The sequence below is a fragment of the Theropithecus gelada genome, chromosome 17 (assembly GCF_003255815.1).
Source record: "Theropithecus gelada isolate Dixy chromosome 17, Tgel_1.0, whole genome shotgun sequence".
Taxonomy (NCBI): domain Eukaryota; kingdom Metazoa; phylum Chordata; class Mammalia; order Primates; family Cercopithecidae; genus Theropithecus; species Theropithecus gelada.
Genome location: NC_037685.1, coordinates 82326003 through 82347415, shown reverse-complemented (window position 1 = coordinate 82347415; position 21413 = coordinate 82326003). Strand labels below are relative to the sequence as shown.

Here is a 21413-nt window from a genome sequence, read left to right as displayed (position 1 = left end):
TTGTTTTATCCTTAATGATTTTGGTTGAGAAGTCATTTCTGTTTTCTGTTGTAAAATATTCTTATGTGTGAGGTGATCAATTTGAGGTACTGTCTACTGCCTTTGTAGAAATGCCCTTTAGGGGGCATGTATTTTGTTTCCATATGTTTGGATCTGTTTTGTTTGTAAAATTTGTTTTGTGGGGACCTCTTCTAGCTTAAAAATATCTGGAAATATACATGTGTATTGGAATTGCTCACCTTTCTTCCTATGTCTTCCTTGGGAAGGATTTTGAAAAAATAGGGCAATGTGTTTATAATAACCTGAAACTACCTTGCTAGTAAGGTTAGAAAGATTTTCCTGTGGGCAGAGATCATACTTTTTAGTTCTCTTTTATCTTTTACAATTCTAGCATAGTACCGACAACAGAGCCTATATTTTTAAAAAGTATTGATTATAAACATTGGTGTATCGAATCTGGTAGTCATCAAGTTCCAAACTGATTACCATTGCAACTTATTATCTGAGGTGGAAGGTGCATTTGTTTTAAAGCAAAAGTAAATTATTTTGAAGTTGGAAGGAACATAGGCCATTGAGGTTAGGAATGTCTTTGATCCCCTGCACGTTTTCTTAATGTACCAACAAGACTCTCTTGTTGGAGCAAAGAGAAAGTTATCCTAGATTAATTTTTGCTAAATGTTGTGAGATATTGTGAAATAGTGTAGCCTAAATAATTATGTGATTTGTTTTAAGGAGCTTTTCAATTCATAGAAAAGCATAAAGATGCTTTTTGTATTGTTCTTGTGTGTGTGTATTGTGCATGTGCATGAATACTAGATGTGATCTGTATTCTGGTTCCTACTAGGGAATAACAATTTTGCCTTTATATCTCTGTCTTTTCACATCTCTCAACCTTTGCCTCTGGCAGAACTTGATTCTTTTTTAGATTTATTCAGTGTGTGAATGTGTCATTAATTTCCACATTAGAGATGTGTGTACTTAATTCTTGGTTGGCTTGTGGCTGCTGTTAGTATGACCTATTACTTGTTATCGAGTTGTATATTCCACCTGTATGATATCCTTTGCTTAAGAGTTATGTCATCCAACATTGTATATTATATCTGTTCTGTTGGTGCTGTTTGTCAGGAGTAAATGTTCTTGCTGCTTTAAAATCATCCTTATGTCATCTGAGGAAATATAGAACTCATTTAGTCTTATATTTTACAAATGAGGAAATTGAGATCCAGGGAGTCAGAGTGATTTGCTTAGGTTATAACATTTGTTACTGCCAAAATCTAGACTAGAATTTATCAATTCCAAAGACATTCCAGCACCTCCAGACCAGTGCTTTCTTCCTGATATGGCTACTGCCTTTTTGCTTGATTCTAATTTTGTGTGTTCTTAAAATTTACCTTCTATTTACCTGATTTTTTTATTTGTCTACTTCAGTTTTCTATATAAGTGTCTTTTTGGTATTCTGTTCTTATTCAGTGTTCCATGAAAAACTATTATGACCAGAGCATTTCTAGGCAATGAGGATAACAAAGATAAACAGGACGTATCTGGTTCTTAATATTTAAGTTCACAGTATTATGGGGGAAATCACCTATTAAATGGTTTTATGAATGATAAAATAGGGATACATACTAAGTGCATGGGAGTACTAAAGCAGGGGAAGGGTTAATATTACCTTTAGTGTGTCAAATCTTGTATAATGTGAATTTTTATAGTATAATTTCATTTTTGAATGACTGAATTCAAGGATCTTACAAATGATTTGGCATAGGGTGTGGCTTCTACCTTATATCTGTGAATTTTAGGAAGAAGCTCAGTGTAAAGTTGTTTTGAGCCTAGAAAATAGTTTTTTGTAACTGTAGGAAAAATGTGGTGCCTTGTTGTCTCTTGACCTGGCTAAGTATATATAGGCCCAAATGAACCAATTTCTTACACCTTGTTTGTCAGAAAAATGTAGGAATACTGTTCTCTGGGACAGCTCGTCACTTAGCAATGTGTTATGAATTAGGAAAGAAAAGTAATAGCTATATTATGAATGAAAATCTTGAGCTATATATGATCATTTTACATTAATTTATGATTTTAGTTATATCCTTGGGCCTCATTTAATCAAAGTCCAAGCCATTGTCTGAGGTGTCATGAATGTGTTTCTAGTGTAGTATTTTTGGATAACTGTCTAGGATTTTTGATGATTGCTTGGATTGAATTTTATGTGTATATATTTGGCCTTTCTTTTAATGCAACTATTTGATAAAACTGGTTGTTTGCAGCATTTTCACTTATGAGGAGTGTGTTAGATAGGACTTTGAATTCTGAAACATGAGAAAACTATATTACTTATTTCCTTAGTAGTTACCTTTGATGTTGATAAACATACCTGTGTCCAGATACTCAGTAGTGTTTGTCATGTTATATAACTGATATATATATATATCAGATGTTTTGGTAGAATCAACAAATTATAATTAGAGTTATTGAAAAGGATTTTCTTCTGATATCTGCAGATAATCCTCTCTAGTACTGCTTTGCAATGGAAAACTATTCTGTACTATGATTCCAGGAACACATGGCTAACGAATATTGCTCAATAAAGGAGCCCAGAAGAAATCCTGCCAGTACTTTCTTAGCGATGAATGACATTCCAGGATAGTGTAGCAGTTATTTTTCTCTTCCTTGAAAGTGCTAATAGTAGTATTGTCTTTCAAATATTGAGATTTCTATATGCTGATGAGTTCTTCTACATCTCGTTACCAACGTTATGATTGCTGTGGAGGCTAACATTGAGAGAAGATATTTGCAGCCAAAGTAATCTGTTGGGAAGAGTTTTACTTTCTTATTAGCTGTCCCTGCTTTTTTAAGCCTAACTAGGACAACTACTTTTACAACTTCATGGGATAGATATTCAGAAGGGCATGTCTTCATAAAGAGAATGAGTAGTCTCAGCTGTGTATTCAAATGGCTGTAGATTGGGGTCTTCTGTTCCAACTTGTCGGTTCTCAAAAATTGATTCAAAAGTCCACCATTCTTTGACATACGAATCATTCTAGGCAGTGTAAATGGGTTTTTATTCACTAAAATCACTAAAAATATGTGCCAAAGGGTATCAAAACTCTGATTTCATTGCATAAAGACTTTTAAACATATATTTAAAATAGTTGGTTTTCCCAAGACACTTAGAATTTTGGAGAACTTTCTCTTTTTTAAAAAGATCTGTAAGGAATTTTGAGGGATGCCATAGTGATGTGATAGAAAATATCAAACATTTTATCTGTGTTTACGTGTGTTGAAATTTTCATGTTTATCCTGTAGTAGCCTCTTCAAGGTGATATTACTAGGGACTCAGTAACAATCTGAAGATTAGCTCTAGTCTTACTGATTTGGGATTCAGATGTTCTAAATATATGCATAACACTACTGTATATGTTAGTCTCTGTCAATTCATCTTTCTAAAAACATTTAATAAGAATATGTTGAATGTAGATTATTTGTATTTCTTTTTCTACTCATATTTTTGGCCCTGTTCTCTCAACCCCTGGATTTATTACTGCTGGTATGTTATAGGAATATATACATCTGCAATTATTAGTAGTTTAAAAATATGTAATTATAATAATGCATAAAGAAGTTGATGAAATATTTCAATTTAATATTATAGTAAATTTTCAGCAATTTACATTTGCAGTACTCTTATTGATATGCTTTTCTTCAAGATTGTGTAGTAAGAAAGACTCTTTGAGTACTTCTAGACAAACACAACAATGGAGAAATTTAAAAGAAATGATGGTTGATCATTCTAACAAAGCTGTATGGCTACAGTAACTAATCTGCTTTCTAGAATTCCTTGTTAAGATACATCAAAATAGTTTTTATTCAGAGGGTGAAGCAATTTCACCCTGTGTTTATTAGCCTGTCAAAACCAGTAAGCAATAAGAGATTCTACATATGTAAGGAAAATTTTATTTAGAGATGTTTCTATTATCCAATTCTAGCTCTTATATATATAAAGTACTGTGGTATTTAGAACAGTAGTTTTGAAATGGCTGCATCAAAATCACCTGTTGTGCCTTATAAAATACACATGCCTTTGTTCTTATTCTGGAAATTTTGTTTCAGTTGATCTGGGTAAGGACCTGGGAATCTGTATTTTCAGAGTAGCCCATGTGATTCTGATGTACAGTCAAATTTAGAAACTATAGTTTTAGAACACAATCTAACCACAATTTTTTTAAGCTACACAAAGCATGTGAAAATGAACAACTTTTAACAAAAAAGGTTAGAAAGTTAGAAATGTTTTTGACTTAGAAGGCCATCAAAATATTTTTTTAGGATAAAAATAATTATTGACCTTTAGAATTGTTAAATTTGGGAATGGGTTTCCAAGGGATTGGAACTGGCCTTCTGTGAATATTTTTAATAGGATAATTTCTAATTTGCTTGGTATTTTAGAATAGGTTATTGAATAGCCCCCAAAAATTAACTTGCTGACTGCAGTCAATCTGCAGTTACTGCTTAAACAGTGTGCTGTATTGAGGACTCTCCTTAGACCCCATATATGAGGAGAGAGGTCCATGTAATTAGCATTACACACACACACCCACATCCACACCCACATACCCTACCTTACCAGATGAGAGCAGTTTATACAGAATTGTTGATACTTACACTTAATTTTCTAGACGGTTGCTGCAAAAATACCTTTCCAGAATGAATTCTTTAGATGTTGAATTGTGAAAGTATATTTTAAATTCATTCAGCAACGGTTTTCCTTGTGATACATAGTAACTTTGGCTGTGTATAAGAATAGTGGCAGCTCCATACATTTATATTTAGTTCTATATTTATGTTCTAGGTACTGGGGACACACAGATGGAATTAAGCAAGGCTAGAAAACGTATTATCTTTGAAGACAGGCAAGTAAATAAACATTTGTAAATACATTAAGATAAATCTCATGGCAGAAATAAACAGAAGGTTCTGAGACAGCATAAAGAAAGGAGTAAAGTGTTGAGGGAAGAGTAAGGAATTGAGCCATGACATTTCAGGAAGTGGAAACAGTATGCAAAAGCATGAAGACTTGAAAACAGTGTATCAGGAGATTATAAATTGTGCGCCTGGAGTATGGAAAGTATAGGTAGGAAGAGTAGAAGCTTGAAATGTAGGTAGAGAGCAGATAATAGCACCCTAAGGAAACAGGACTTCATTCTGTTAGCATTTGCAGGGAAGGTATTGAAGATTTTAAACAGGTGAGTCACATGATCAGATTTGCATTTTAGTAAGGTTACTGTGCCAGCAAGGTGAAAGATGGACTGGAGGGTGGTAAGATGGGAAGAGTTAGCAAACTACATGTAACAACCTAGAAGATAATGGGGAATGCCAAAACTTAGCTAGTGCTGGACAGGAAGGCAGAATTCTGAGAGATTGGGTAGGTAAGCTAGGCAGGTTTTCAAAGATAATTTGTAAGATAGGAGAAAAAAGGCAAAGTATTTGACAGGAGTCCTGAACCCTAGGGCCCATGCTTGGTCTGAAGAGAGTTTTGTGGATTCCCTGACATCCTATCTACACATTGTCCATCTGTGTGCATGAACATTTTTCTGGGTAAAGAGATCCATACCTTTAATCATATTCTCAAATAAGTAAAAATATACTGGTCTAGTATTATTTTCCACTTTCCGACTTGGGCATCTATGTGGATATTTGGTAGTGTTAACTAAGATGTGGGTGATAAAAAATAAAAGAAAAAGGAAGGTAAAGTAATTGACAGACAAAGTATCATTACCTTTTGGGTAAGGATGTTTTAAGGGAGTTATAATCTAACATTTAAAACAATTGCGTCAAAGATTTTTTTCTTGCCTTTTAACATTATGTTTTAGGAAAATATTTTGTATTTAAAAATTGAAATGAGCAGATTCTGATAGTTAAATTTTTTTTTACTTTGAAGCAGATTTAAATAAGCCTTAAATCAGCTTTTAAAGTTTGTTTGAAATTTAAGGACATATGATATGAACATTTAAAATTGTTATTTCAAGCAAACATTGAAAATTCTACAGAGTGCTAGTTTAAGAGCAGTGTGTGTATGTGCGTTTTACTCTGTGTACTAATGTCAAGTAAGTTAGAGGACACTAGCCTAATTTTTTATTTAATAGATTGGCAGTTTTCTGTTAAACTTAGCCTGTTTGGGTGTTTCATGCTTCTCCACGTTAGATTTCAATTTTGAGAGAATGAAAATGTTGAGTATGTGGTCTTCTGATGTTGCACTGTCCTGTAAATAACCCTTAGGCTGCTAGTCATTTATAAATACCTTGATTATACTTATTTAGCTGTATTTCCATAGTGATTTTATTTAACTTCCACTTTCACTTGTTCTTTTCAGATGTAATACCATAGATATCAAATTTTAGACTTTTATATTAGGAATAACCTTAGTGTAGTTACTACAAAGACATTGAAACTATGGGCTTTACATCAAGGCAAGGCTGCATTTTGTTCTAGACAAGGCTATTTTGGTATATTTTTCCCCACGCTCTGTCTTTTCAGATTGAATTACTGATTTTTCCCCCTTTGTTTTGTTTGTTGTGGTTTTGATGTTTTTTTTCCTTTCAGCTAAAGGAGCAGCCCAGTGGTTTTCAAGAAGTGCCAAAGTGCACTGACTGTCTCATGATGACTGGTGCCTCAGGGAGGGTCATGATTCCTGGATACAGGATCGACCTGATCCTGGATGTCACTTCAAGCAGTCAGATCGTGGGGAAAAGCCTTGTCTAATGGCTAGCCTTCCTCAAAAGTCTGATGCTAGTCATCTCGGAAGGCCTCAGAAAAAGCCTTAAAGGTGAGCAGAGTAGAGTGTAGTTCTCTCTGGGGGCTATGACTATTTGTTGGAGATTCTGATTCAACATAGAATGACAACCCTAACCTGATAAATCCAGGTTCAATTGGTAATTTAACTTTGAGCTTATAAATTGGTTGATGATTATCCGATCCCAACTTTTGAGTTAGTAGAACCACCTTGCTAAGCTTAAGATCTATAAGTGAGGGACTTGGTATTTCCTGGGGCTCTTCACAGCTTTAGGTTAGTATCTTGTCTTAGACAGAAATAGCATTGCTATTATAGCTAAGGAACACTTTGGTTACAAAATTGCACATGGTTGTTAAGTATGGATAGTTTTTTTTTTCTTTTTTAATTTAGCTAGCAAGGTATTCTCTTGATTTGTATATTTATTAGATACCAATTATTTATCAGGCAGTTATTTATCAGGGTTTGGAAGGATAAGTTTGCATTTGCTTTGTCTGTTATAATAAACTTTTCTAAAAAACATAGCTACCTTTGAACCAAGTTTGGATTTATGTAGCTCATATTTTATTGCATTCTGTTGAAGAATATTAGTACTACCTGCATCATTTCAATGACATTTTTAGCACCAGAAAAAGATTCTCCAGAGATGTTTTGAGTATTTTGGAAAAAGTTTAATTCTAGGCCTCTTTCTCTGTGATTTGAAGCACTTACAGAACTCAGTTATTCGTGTAATAACATTGATTGCTAATAACCTTGATTACTAAATTTAAATGCTAAAGCTTGTCCTAAGACTTAACTTTTTTTTTTAATTGAACCACCTATATTAGTAAAAAAAAAAAAAAAATACGTTGGGTATGTACCATTCCCATTGTATGCATATTTTTAAGTTTAGAAATTATATATGTGACTACTGTATTAATATTATTACATTAAAAACATATATAAACATAGAACTTTAAAAAGATGAGATGAAAAAATTTATACAAAGGAAATTCTGATCTTTGCTTCTTGTATAACATGGATCATGATTTATACTAGGGGTCAGCAAACATTTTCTTTGAAGGGCCAGATAGTGAACATTTTAGGTTTTTCAGCCTATATGGTGTCTGTTGGAACTACTCCGCTGTTGGAGGACAAAAGCAGCCATAGACAGTATGTTAAATGAATGAGTGTGGCCATGTTCAATAAAATTTTATTTACAAAAATTAGGCTCTGGGCTGGATTTGGTTGGTGGGCTATAGTTTGCTGATCGCTGGTGTATATCCTGTTTTGTAGACTACTGCTCTAGACCTTGGAGTTGTATTATACTGCTTTTGTTAGATCCTTTTCACATTAGTTTTAGAGAGTGGACTTTATCTATAGAATTGCTTTTTCCTTTATGAAGTGGGTGGAACACCACTAGTAGTCAGAGTGTATTCAGTTAAAGTGAACAGATGCTTATTGAACAGTAGTGAAGTTCAGACACAGGGTTAGATGCTGGCTTATGAGTTTGATATGAGATATACAGTTATGGCATAGTGTAAGATACAAAATTATTAAAGCACAAGCTGATAAGATGGTACAGTTGAGAAAGTGAGGCTGGAGTTGGCTCTAGGAAATGTCTTGAGTTGGATTTTGAAAGGTTAATTCAAGTTTGTGAAGTAGATGGATGCAAAGACATAAAGGTCACTGAAGAGAGTTTGGGAGAACTATATGTGCCTCAGTATTGATAGCTGGCGAAGTGTTCAAGAGAAACAGCAGCAGGAAATGAGACTGGATAGATTGGCGTGGCCCATCCCGTATTCTCTGCCGAGGAGCTTGAACTTTGCCTTATAGATGGATGGGAACCATTGAAGATATTTTAGTAGAGGAGAAAGTTATTAGATCTGCATTTTAGAAAGATAGTGGCAGTAGCGTGGACTGTACAAAGCGCAGGGTTTTTTTTGGCACCTCATCTGTTTTCACTTCCTCATAAAAGAGGACATGATTGTAGGTTGAACTATACCAGACATAAAATTAAGAAACAAAGGAATGAACTGGTGACATGCTACAACATGGATGAACCTCAAAAACATTATCCTAGATGCAAAGGACCTCATATAGCATTATTCCATTTATATGGAATGTCCGTAAAGTCGATGAGTGCTTGCCTGGACATGTTTGGGAGACTGACTACAGATGGGCACAGGGATCTTTTTAAGATGTTGGAAATGTTCTGAAATGGCATGATGGTGATGGTTGTACACTGTAAATTTACTAAAAATCATTGAACATATAAAATGGATGAATTTTATGGTAGGTAATCATGCCTCAATAAAGTTGTTAAAAAATTAGAAGGACTTTGCCTTTGCAATTTGTTGGGGTAAAACTTTATTGAAGAAAGTATTTCCATATTGCAGGTTGTCAAGTGATTGCTTTTTCCTCTGAACAAATACTGACCGTAAACTACTAGAAGCTAAAACAAAGTTTTGATTTTTTAATCAAAAATTCCTTTTGGATGTACATTGGACATTCCTAAGGATACACGTTTTAACTGTAGAGTGTAACAATAGGAACTAACAATAAATAATCAGGTTGGTATTACGTTTTATGGAATTCACTTTGACTTTAGTAATTGTTTTTGAGACAGGATCCTGCTTTGTTGCGTAGAATTTCTTAATTTTCCTTTCCTTAATAAATACGATATGAGGAGAACCTTCTTCATTGCTTATATTGGATAATAGTATTAAAGTTAGAAATAGCCTATGGGAAATTTACTTGATTATTTTCTTCAAGGAAATATGCTAAAGAAAATGCTGATATAGGATGCTTTTAAATTTGTAAATTGTTTCCTCATAATCTTAGCAGTTATAGGAAATGAATAAAAAGAATAAAAAACAATTGGAAAATGGTTAATTTCATTCAATAAATATGTATTTAGGGCCTACCATGTGCCTAGGCACTGTTCTTAGAAACAGATTGTGAAGGACTCTTACTATATTACTTTCTTTTATTCCTGGCTACCAAAATAATGTATGAGGTTGAGCTTAATCATTTAAAAAAATGTGTAAACTTAAATATTTAACTTTTATTGTTTACAAGGTAATTTCAGATCTCCTGTAATTCTCAATTCTGTGACCGTGAGGAAAATGTCTTAGTAAGGCTAATTTCTACCTAAGAAGCAGAGCTAGGACTTGACTGTTTTATGTTTTTGGGTCCATTGCTCTTCACACTCTAGTGCGGGATCAAAAGAAAAAAAAAGCAACAGTATTGTGCTGCATAAGAACAGTCATATAGGCCAGTGAGATAGAATTGAGAGTCTAGCAGTAAAACCCATGCATTTATAGTCAGTCAAATTTTGGCAAGAGTTAAGAGTTTAATGAGAAAATAATAATTTTCTGGCCAGGCGCAGTAGCTCACGTCTGTAATCCTAGACTTTGGGAAGCCGAGGCAGGTGGATTGCCTGAGCTCAGGAGTTCGAGACCAGCCTGGCCAACCTGGTGAAACCCCATCTCTACTAAGAAATACAAAAAATTAGCCAGGTGTGGTGGCATGCGCTTGTAATCCCAGCTACTTGGGAGGCTGAGACAGGAGAATCGCTTGAACCCGGGAGGTTGCAGTAAGCCAAGATCACACCATTGCACTCCAGCCTGGGTGATAGAGCGAGACTCCATCTCAAAAAAAAAAAGGAATAATTTTCTTAGCAAATGGTTTTGAGCCAACTGAATATGCATGCACATGCAAGAGAAGGAAACTTAACCTCTACCTTATATACAAAAATTAGATCAAAATGGGTCAAAGACCCAAATATAAGAGCTAAAACTTAGAAGAAAACATAGGCTTAATTTTCCTGACCTAGGATTAGGCAAGTTTTAGACATGACATCAGAAGCACAAAGAACAACTAGACAAATTAGACTTCAGAATTTAAAACTTTTGTTTCAAAGGATACTATCAAGAAAGTGAAAAGATAGTGACAGAATGAGAGAAAATATTTGCAGATCATTTATCTGTGAAGGGCATGATATCCAGGATATATAAAGAACTATAACAACATAAAAATAAAAAGACAACCTAATTTAAAAATGGTCAAAGGATTTGATTAGACATTTCTCCAGAGAAGATATACAAATGGCCAGTAAGTACATGAAAAGATGCTCACCATTATTAGTCATGAGGGAAATGCATAATGAGATAGCAGTTTACACCTACTATAATGACATATAATAAAAAAGATGGAGAGTAACAAATGTTGGTGAGAACGTAGAGAAACTGTAACCCTTATACTTTGCTAGTGAGGATGTAAAATGATGCAGCTGCTTTGGGAAATAGTTTGGTGGTTCTTCAAAAAGTTAAACGTAGAGTTACCTTGTGGTAACTCCACTAATTCTATTCTGGGGTATATACCTAAAGAAATGAAAACATGTCTACACAAAAACCTGTAAGTGAACATCGTATTAATGTCATTCATAATAGTCAAAAGGTGGAAACAACCCAAATATCTATTACCTGATGAACGGATAAACAAAATATGATGATATATCCATACAATGGAATATTATTCAGCCTTAAAAAGGAATAAAATTATCTCACATAGTGCAACATGGATGAACCTTGAAAACATGCTAAGTGAAAGCCAGACACAAAAGGCTACTTACTTACTGCAAGTTTCCATTTATATGAAGTATCTAGAATAGGCAAATTCATAGAAACAGAAATAAGTGGTTGCCAGAGGCTTGGGGTAAGGGTAGGATGCTAATGTATATAGAAGGGTTTCCTTTTCAGGTGATCAAAATGTTCTGAAAGTAGACAGTGGTGGTGATTGTACAACTCTGACTTCCTGGTTCAGCCACTCTAAATAAATGAAAAACGTGGAAGCACTTGTATCTTTACTCTCATACACTCACACTGTTTTCCTCTCTGGTGCCTATCTTCTTTATTTCCTTTTGCAACAAATTTAGAGATCATTTCTGTTATCTCCTTGACTTCCCTACCTCCTTTTAAATCTATTACAGTCTGACTTTTGATTCTACCTTTGTTAATAAGATCATTAATAATGTCCTTATCTTCCAAATCCAAGTTTGCTTTTTAGGTTTTCTTTCATGATGTTTTGCCAACACTATTGAACACTCTTTTTAAAGCTTCTCTTCTGTGTTTACACTTTCCTGGCTCTGCTTTGGCTTTTTATTTTGTTTTACTTTCCATCCTTGACCTTAGTGTATTTGCCTATCCCTAAGTGTTACTGGTTTAGTCTTAGATTTTCTTACATATTTACTGACATACTCTTGGACAATTTCATTCCCGTGGCTTTGTCCATGTTCATCTGCATAGAAGTGTGTACATTTGGTCCAAAAGTCTTGGTGACTCAACTTACTCTCAAATAGTTTGTCAAATATTAATAATTATATATTACTGTACTACTCCATTTTCATGCTGCTGGTAAAGACATACCCAAGACTGGGCAATTAATGAAAGCAGTTTAATGGATTTAAAGTTCTACATGGCCAGGAGGGCCTCACAATCCTGGTGGAAGGCAAAGAGGAGCAAGTCATGTCTTACGTGGGTGGCAGCAGGCAAAGTGAGAGAGCTTGTGCAGGGAAACTCCTGTTTTTAAAACCATCAGATCTTGTGAGACTTATTCCCTATCACGAGAACAGCATGGCAGAGACCTGCCCCCATGATACAATTACCTTCCATGGGGTTTCTCCCACAAAATGTGGGAATTGTGGGAGTTCCAATTCAAGATGAGATTTGGGTAGGGACACAGCCAAACCATATCAATCACCATTATTATTGTTGTTATATAAAAGAGAAAGAAAGAAATGTGACAAAATGTAAACTGTCTATGAATCTAGATGAATGGGACCCTGGAGCTCATAGTACAATCACTGCAACTTTTCTGTGAGATTGACATTTTTCAAATAGAGAGATTTTTAGAGAATTTTTTTTTTTTTTTTTTTTTTTTTTTTGAGACGAAGTCTCGCTCTGTCACCCAGGCTGGAGTGCAGTGGTCGGATCTCGGCTCACTGCAAGCTCCCAGGTTTACGCCATTCTCCTGCCTCAGCCTCCCGAGTAGCTGGGACTACAGGTGCCTGCCACCACGCCTGGCTAGTTTTTTTTTTTGTATGTTTTAGTAGAGACGGGGTTTCACCATGTTAGCCAGTATGGTCTCGATCTCCTGACCTTGTGATCCGCCCGTCTCGGCCTCCCAAAGTGCTGGGATTACAGGCTTGAGCCACCACACCCGGCCTAGAGAATTTTTTTTAAGTGAACAGAGTTCTGTGCCATTTAGTACATCCTTTCCTTTAAAAAAAAAAAAAAAAAAAAGTCATACTTGTCAGGGTATTAAGCTGCTATAACAGAATGCAGTGGTTCTTTAATTGTGAGTTTCTTATATATTCTAGGATAGGCAGATCTGTTTTGTATACCTTTTTTCCACTGCATCATTTCAGTTTGGATATTCTTGACTTCTGAATTGTTCTTGGAAATAATTAGAAAAAACTAGGGATTGGGATTGTTGGAGGGTGAAACCATAGGGAGAGAAAGGAAGTGGAGGAATTCAGTCTTGCATCTTAGAACTACGTGTGTGTGCGTGTGTGTGTGTGTGTATGCGTGTGTATATATATATGGAAGAACTACATACATATATATATGGAAGGAAGAAACAGAAATGAATCTATAAAGGCGTGAGAGTACTTACGTATTTTCTTGTTATTATCTGTGATGTTATGAATAGGACCTGTGGCTGTATTATATTTGAGAAATAGGATTCAAGAAATACCCACTAAGTTTCACCAAAAATGTTAAAATTACCAAAAATGTTAAAATTTTGTTTGCTTTAAAAAAAAGCTTTTATTAAGCTTCTTTTCCATCTACATTATCCAAGCAAATCTGAATAATTGGGACTAGAGTTGGACTAGATGTTGGAGGGACCAACTTTCTATTTATTAAAACACGGGAAGATTTAGCATTAGTTTGGTTAGAATGAGCGCTTTCCTACCCTTAACACACATACAATGCCTCTTTGAGTGCATATTTTCTGCAACAAAGAAAAACAAATTGACAAACATCTAGTTGAGCCTTCAAGGATTCTGAAAAGCTTCTGGCAAGGTATATTTTTTAGGATATTGGTTCAGCTTCTCTATTTGGGACAAAAATAGCTGGTTTAAAAATACAGAAGGCTTTTCCTTGCACATCAAAGATAGAACTGGTTAGTAGTCAGGGAGGTGGAGTGGTTTTGCTCCAAGCTATTGTCTAGGGTTCCAGGTTTCTTCTACTTTGTTGCTCTATCTTTGCTTTTATGGTTGATGCTGGTTTCACAGCACATCATACAACTGGATTTCAGCCTGTGGGAAGGAGTAAAGAGTGTAGAAGGCACACAACTTCCTAATATAAGCATGACCTAAAACATAAATGACAATTGCGATGAGAGTCCATCAACTAGAATTTGGCCACACTTAGCTGTAAGGCAGAGTGGAAACTAATCCCTGCTTGGGTGACTGTGAGTCCAGTTAAAATCTGGGGGGTTAAATTAGTAGAAGGAAGAAGGAGAGACTAGATGTGGAGGGGCAGTTATCAGAAATTACAGGGGTGGTAAAGAAAGTAAGCTTGAAAGCTTCTTTGCTTTCAAGTGTAACTGCTTGTTCTAAGCTTATCTTGTACATTTTTGCTTCAGACCTGAAATCAGGTCAGATTCCATGTATTAGGACATGGTATATGGAGACCATAGCATGGGTTTTAGAAAAGGGTGCATTGCCATTGAGTTAATCATCATTTTCAGGCTTTTTCGGTACAGAGCTAGGAAATATGTTTTTCTGAAAGAGAAAATAGGTTAGGTCATGAATCCATACTACTATTTGCATTTCACTTTTAAGGTAGGTACTTAAAATGTTTTTCTGTCATAAAGAAACACATAAGAATGTGTTTCTGTCATAAAGACCAAAGTTTGATTCCTGGTTCTGCAACTTATTAGAGGTATCATTTTTTTTGCTCATTTTGAATTGCAGTTTTCTCATCTTTACAATGGGGATAATAACTACATCTCGTGGTTGTCATATGATTAAATGAGACAAGTGCTCAGAAATTTTTACTGATTTTATTATTCTCTATCACAATACAAAAAGGAGAGACTCCTAATTCTTCTTACAGGGGTTAGAGAAGACAGAGACACTTGTGTCATCAGGGAAGATTGTTTTAAATGGGCTGTGGAGGTTTAGTGAAAAGAAATATCCAGGTAAGGGACCCAGTGGAGGCTGTGATCTGCGTTTGTCAAGGCTGGTGCATAGGATTCTATTTTGACCCTTTTAAAAAAACAATCTTTTTTCTGATAGTATTTATCATAGTGTGTTAATGAACTAGTAGTTTGTGTGCTTATTTGCTTACTGTCTGGCTGCCTTTATGCCCCACAATGACAAGGAAGGACTATCCTTTCTTTTTGATTACCATTATACCTCCAGTGCCTGCCACATAAAAGTCATACAGTTGATGTTCAGACCCTGAGTAAAATTTTGAAGCATTTATAAATATCACAAAAATTTGCATTTGATTATATACATAAATAATTCTGCATTTATTTCATTGTTACCTACTGAGGGTTTCCTACTAGTTGATCTAGTTTCTTCCAAGTCAATAACTTTAATTACTCTGGAGAAGTTTGCACGCTTAATAGCATTAGTTCTTTATCAATTTCTATTGAAAGAGTAAACGAATGAATTTGCTGGTGTTCCAGTCTGTTTGGATCAGGTTCTCAGCCACAATGTGGATATACTGGTATGTTATGAAATGTGTGCCAAGTAATTTATTGTTAACAAGAGTTTAAAATACTTCAGGTATCCCTTATAATGAAACCACTTTGGTGTTTCCCTTTTGTTATGTTGCCTTAAGAGGGAGAGAGCTGCACATACAGATTATTCTCCCAAGAATTACCTGTAGTACTCCCATGGGAGAGAGAGAGAGCTCACCTGTGCGCTTGTGAGCCTCAGCACCTGTGCGCATGCATCTTTTGTGTCCGCGTGGAAAGATTCAGAATGAGAATTCTCACCTGGATCTTTAGGGAAGTATTCTGAGAAAGGGGTCAACATGGTACAGTATAAGACACTAGATCCTAAGTCAAGTGGCATTTGCATTCTAGAGCCTTTTCTTGTTTGGCTACGAAATACATGACACTCAAATTTTGCATATACTTATTTTTGTTGTTGTTATTGTGTCCTTTGTTGAGGTATAATTTATATCTAACAAAACATAGCAATTTCAAGTGTAAAACTTCATGAATTCTGACAAATGTAAGTCATGTATTTAATACTACAATAATAATATAAAATACATGTTACTCCAAAGAAATTTTCTCACGCCCCTTTGTAGTTCCTGTCAGCCTTGACAACTGACCCGCTTTCTGTCACTATAGTTTTATCTTCTCTAGAATTTGGAATTATACAGTGGACACAATTATGCACTGTAAAAGACTATACACTGTATAATATGTGGCTGGCTTCTTTCACTTAGCGTAATGCTCTTGAGATTCGTTCTTGTTGCATATGTCAGTAGATTGTTTCTTTTTATTGCTGAGCCATATTCCATTGTATGGCTATGCAACAGTTTGCTTATCCATTCACCAGAGGGAACATTTGGGTTTTTTGGCCATTATGAATAAGCTACTGTGAACATTGGTATACAAGTCTTTTTATAGACCTGTGTTTTATTTCTCTTGAGTGTATACCTACGAGCATAATTGGTGGGTCATATGATAAGTGTATATTTAGCTTTATAAGAAACTGCAAATTGTTTACCAAAGTGTGTGTACTATTTTGTGTTCCCACCAGGAATGTATGAGAGTCCTAGTTACTCTACATCTTTCCGACACTTGAGTTTTTTCAGTTTTTAAAGTTTTATTATCTCTTTTTGGTTTTAGTTTGCATTTCCCAAGTGACTAAATATATTGAAAATCTTTTTATGTGTTTCTTTTCTTCTCTCTTTTTTTTTTTTTTTTTTTCCTGAGACGGAGTATCACTCTGCCACCCAGGCTGGAGTGCAATGGCGTAATCTCAGCTCACTGCAACCTCTGCCTCCCAGGTTCAAGTGATTCTCCTGTCTCAGCCTCCCTAGTAGCTGGGGTTACAGGTGCCCACCACCATGCCCAGCTAATTTGTGTATTTTTAGTAGAGACAGGTTTCACCAGGTTGGCCAGGCTGGTCTCAAACTCCTGACCTCAGGTGATCCACCCTCCTCAGTCTCTCAAAGTGCTGGGATTACAGGCGTGAGCCACTGCACCTGGCCCATGTGCTTGCTTATTTATTTATTTATGAGACAAAGTCTGACTCTGTCACCCAGGCTGGAGTGCAGTAGCGCGATCTCGGCTCACTACAACCTCCACTTCCCAGGTTTAAGTGATTCTTGTGCCTCAGCCTCCCAAGTAGCTAGGATTACAGGCGCCTGCCACCACACCCCTCTAATTTTTGTATTTTTAATAGAGACAGGGTTTCACCATGTTGGCCAGGCTGGTCTCAAACTCCTGACCTCAGGTGATCCACCCACCTCGGCCTCCCAAAGTGCTGGGATTACAGGTGTGAGTCACGGTGCCCAGCCCCATGTGCTTATTTTCTATCTGTATCTCTTTGGTGAAGTGAGCATCCTGACCTCTTCGCTGTTTTTTATTGGGTAGTCTGTCTTCTTGTTACTGAGTTACAAGAATTTTTTACATATTCTGGATAGGATACAAGTTCTTTAATTAGATATATGGTTTTCAAATATTTTTTCCCAGTCTCTAGCTGCCTTTTTATATTTTAGAGTGTCTTTTGAAGAGTAAAGCTTTAAATTTATTTTTTCCTTTTAGTTTGTGTTTTCTGTGTCTTTATTTAAGAAATCTTTTCCTAGTCTGAGATACTAAGGATTTTCTCCTGTATTTTCTCCAAGGAGTTTTATAGTTTGTGCCCTTACTTTGAGGGTAATAGTTCATTTAGAATTTCGGTGTATGATGGGAGGAAAGTGTTGAGGTTTATTTTTGACATATGGATAATTAATTGTATCAGCATTTTTATTGGAGAGATTATCCTTTCCTCATTGCTGAAGCATCTTTGTTGAGTCAATTAGCCATATTTTTGTGTGGCTGTTTCTGGACTTGCTATTCTGTTTTGTTGATACCTGTGTCTTTGGCAATACAACATGGTCTCAACTACTGTGGTTTTATAACGAGTCTTGAAATCATTTAGTTAAGTCTCCAACTTTGTTGTTATCCAAATTGCCTTGTTTGTTCTAGGTCCTTTGAGTTTACATGTAAATTTAGAATCAGGCTTATTAGTTTTTATAAGAAAGCCTACTGCAATTTTGATTAGAATTACATTGTGAATCTATAAATCAGTTTGAGGGAAAATTGATACTTTTTACCTTATTGGCTATTCTGATCCATGAGCATGGCATGTTTTTCAGATTTAAGTGTTTGATTTTCTCAGCAATATTTGTAGTTTTCAGATGGGAGTTTATACATATGTTAGGTATTTTATATATTTTGATGTTATTATTATTATTATTATTTGAGACAAAGTCTCACTCTGTTGCCCAAGCTGGAGTGCAGTGGCGCGATCTCGGCTCACTGCAGACTCTGCCTCCCGGGTTCACGCCATTCTCCTGCCTCAGCCTCCCGAGTAGCTGGGACTACAGGCGCCCGCCCCCACGCCTGGCTAATTTTTTTTGTATTTTTAGTAGAGACAGGGTTTCACCATGTTAGCCAGGATGGTCTCGATCAACTGACCTTGTGATCCGCCCGCCTTGGCCTCCCAAAGTGCTAAGATTACAGGCATGAGCCCCCGTGCCTGGCCTATTTTGATGTTATTATTAATTGGTCTTTTTACTTTCAACTTCTGATTATTTGTTGTTAGTACATAAACAGTTGATTTTTTTGCATCTTTACCTGGTATCCTGTGACCTTTCTAAATTTTCTTGTTATCTAGTAGCTTTTCTAGATTCCTTGAAGCTTTTTACATACAAAATCATCTTGACTGAATATAGACAGTTACACTTCTTTCTTTCCAAATCTGTCTGCCTCTTATTTCTTTTTCTTGCTTAAATTAAGTACTGGTGGAAGTAGTGAGAATGGACATTGTTGTCTTGTTCTTGAAATCCAGAAGCTTAACATTAATTTGTTAACATTAACATTTAATTTTAAGGAACACTAATTGTTCCTTAAAATTAAAATAAAATACTACCTATGATGAATTAGCATTGTAACAAATACAATACCAATAATAAATTACCTAACCTATATCAGACAGCACAAATAAAGGCAGTTGACTTTGCCAAATTTCTGAGAAAAGAGATAAAGCTATCAAAGCTATGAGATGGTATTATAACTGTTTCACTGACTGTGAAAAACTGTTACTGAGGAATCAAATATCTCTCCAAAACCAACATTTAAAAGATAAGTGTTATATTGGCTGATAGTTTGTAATTGAAATAAGAATATAAAGTATTCTAATAGAAAGTGCAAATGAAATACTCAGAGTCTTTAGTATACCTTGATAATAATAATAATGATAATTATCATAAATATTTATCATAAATAAAAATACTATTATTATTATTATTTGAGACGGATTCTCGCTCTGTCACCCAGGCTGAAGGGCAGTGGTATGATCTTGACTCACTACAACCTCCACCTCCTGGTGTCAAGCCTCCGCCTCCCGAGTAGCTGGGACTACAGGCATGTGCCACCATGCCTGGCTAATTTTTGTATTTTTAGTAGAGACAGGTTTTCACCATGTTGGCCAGGCTGGTCTTGAACTCCAGACCTCAAGCTATCTGCCCAACTTGGCCTCCCAAAGTGCTGTGATTATAGGCGTGAGCCACTGTGCCTGGTTGAAATTATACTTTTCAAACTAAAGGTGCTAAAAAGGTCAAGATCATTAAGCACACATTATAAAATATGACCCTGACGCTCTGCTTAACTTCTAAGGGCCAAAAGGAATTTAATTAGTAGACTCAGTCTGGGGAAGGCTTAGACTCGAAACTCTATGATACTCAAATGCTATGAAGCTATGATATGGAAGAAGAAAGGGATATGCCACTGCCTAGATCATTTTATGCTATTGTTGGAAAAAATTTTTATGCACATTTAATGTTAAATTTGGGGAAGCAAAGAAATATATTAAATTGATGATACACCTTAGAATTTAAGTTACAGGTTATAGGTTTGTTGGAGGATTAAATAAGATGATTAAAGCAAGGTAACTCACTGAAACTTTGTCACATTATAAGCATTCAGTAAATGATGAATTATCAATCTTTTAACTTGTGTGATTATGGGCAATATTTGGTGTGGTCAAGAGGTCTTTAAGTTTTTTTCTGTCTCCCTACTTCTTTGAGTTATCAAGAAAGAGATTATTTTTTAATGCAACCTAGTTTCATAAATGGGGACATATATAACATATTACAGAAAGTTTCTGTTGATCTTTTTGTGCTTGAGGCATTAAGTGCTCTCAGTTACCTGGAAAAATAATGGCTCTGAAATGATTCAAAGCTTTTCCTTTATAATTTTTAAGATTCCTTGCCAATGTGCTTTAAATGAACCTTCTGACTTACTAATAAAACTCAGTGACTGGGCACAGTGGCTCTTGCCTGTAATCCCAGCACTTTGGGACACCAAGGAGGGTGGATCACCTGAGGTCAGGAGTTTAAGACCAGCCTGGCCAACATAGTGAAACCCTGTCTCTACTTACAATACAAAAAGTTAGCTGGGCCTGGTGGCAGGTGCCTGTAATCCCAGCTACTTGGGAGGCTGAGGCAGGAGAATCACTTGAACCCAGGAGGCAGAGGTTGCAGTGAGCCAAGATCGCACCACTGCACTCCAGCCTGGGCAACAAGAGCGAAACTCCATCTCAACAAAACCCCACCTCAATGGTTTATTCTAGTCTAAATGTTTTATGGTAGATTCGGAATAATCTGGGCTATTATTTAACAATTATCTATAGTTATACTTTAGCATTGATAATGTTATTGTACTTTCTTTTTTTCTTTTGAGACCGAGTCTCACTCTGTTGCCCAGGCTGGAGTGCAGTGGCACGATCTCGGCTCACTGCAACCTCTGCCTCCCGTGTTCAAGTGATTCTCCAGCGTCAGCCTCCCGAGTAGCTGGGATTACAGGCATGTGCCACCATGCCTGGCTAATTTTTATATTTTTAGTACAGACGAGGTTTTGCTATGTTGGTCAGACTGGTCTCAAACCCTGGCCTCAATTCCCAAAGTGCTGGGATTTAGGCATGAACCACTGTGCCTGGCCATACCGTACAGAAACTCTCTTATGGTGTATGTGTGTATCTATTTGGAACTTAGTTTTGTAGTCTTTTTTTAAAATCATACTTTATTATAGTACGTTGTTATTTTGAACATGTTAATACTATAATAGTTGAGGTAGACAGAACATTGGGACATACCATATTCTGTATTTTTTCCTCTGTATTTGTCTTTGGTATCAGTCCCTGGATTTTTGCTTTTATGAGTCTGTTTCTTTCATTCCTATTATTTTTGTTATCAATCATCCTAGTGCTTTTTAAAATTATTGCATTAGCTTTCTAGCTTGTCTTGGCTGCTTTCAGTCTGTCCTGCATGTTGCAAAATTATTTTAAAGCATACCACTTGAGTGTATTACTCTACTGTTCAAAATGTTGCATTGCCTTCCGTTGTCCACT

General features: G+C 35.8%; 1 protein-coding gene across 4 annotated transcripts in view; it reads left to right on the top strand.

Moving 5' to 3' along the window:
* The window catches only part of INTS6 (integrator complex subunit 6), an 80186-nt gene that overhangs the window by 25071 nt on the left and 33702 nt on the right, over window positions 1–21413 (top strand). The window contains exons 5-6 of one of the 4 annotated variants that reach the window (XM_025364655.1): window positions 4844–4904; window positions 6595–6817. The exons of 2 other annotated variants lie outside the window; for them this stretch is intronic. Coding sequence is in view for 1 of the 2 variants with exons in the window: in XM_025364657.1 (XP_025220442.1) it covers window positions 4844–4870 (27 nt within the window). In the remaining variant the exon portion in view is untranslated. Of the gene's footprint in view, window positions 1–4843; window positions 4905–6594; window positions 6818–21413 lie in introns of those variants that run through there. One more of the 4 variants, XM_025364657.1, reaches the window with a different exon arrangement.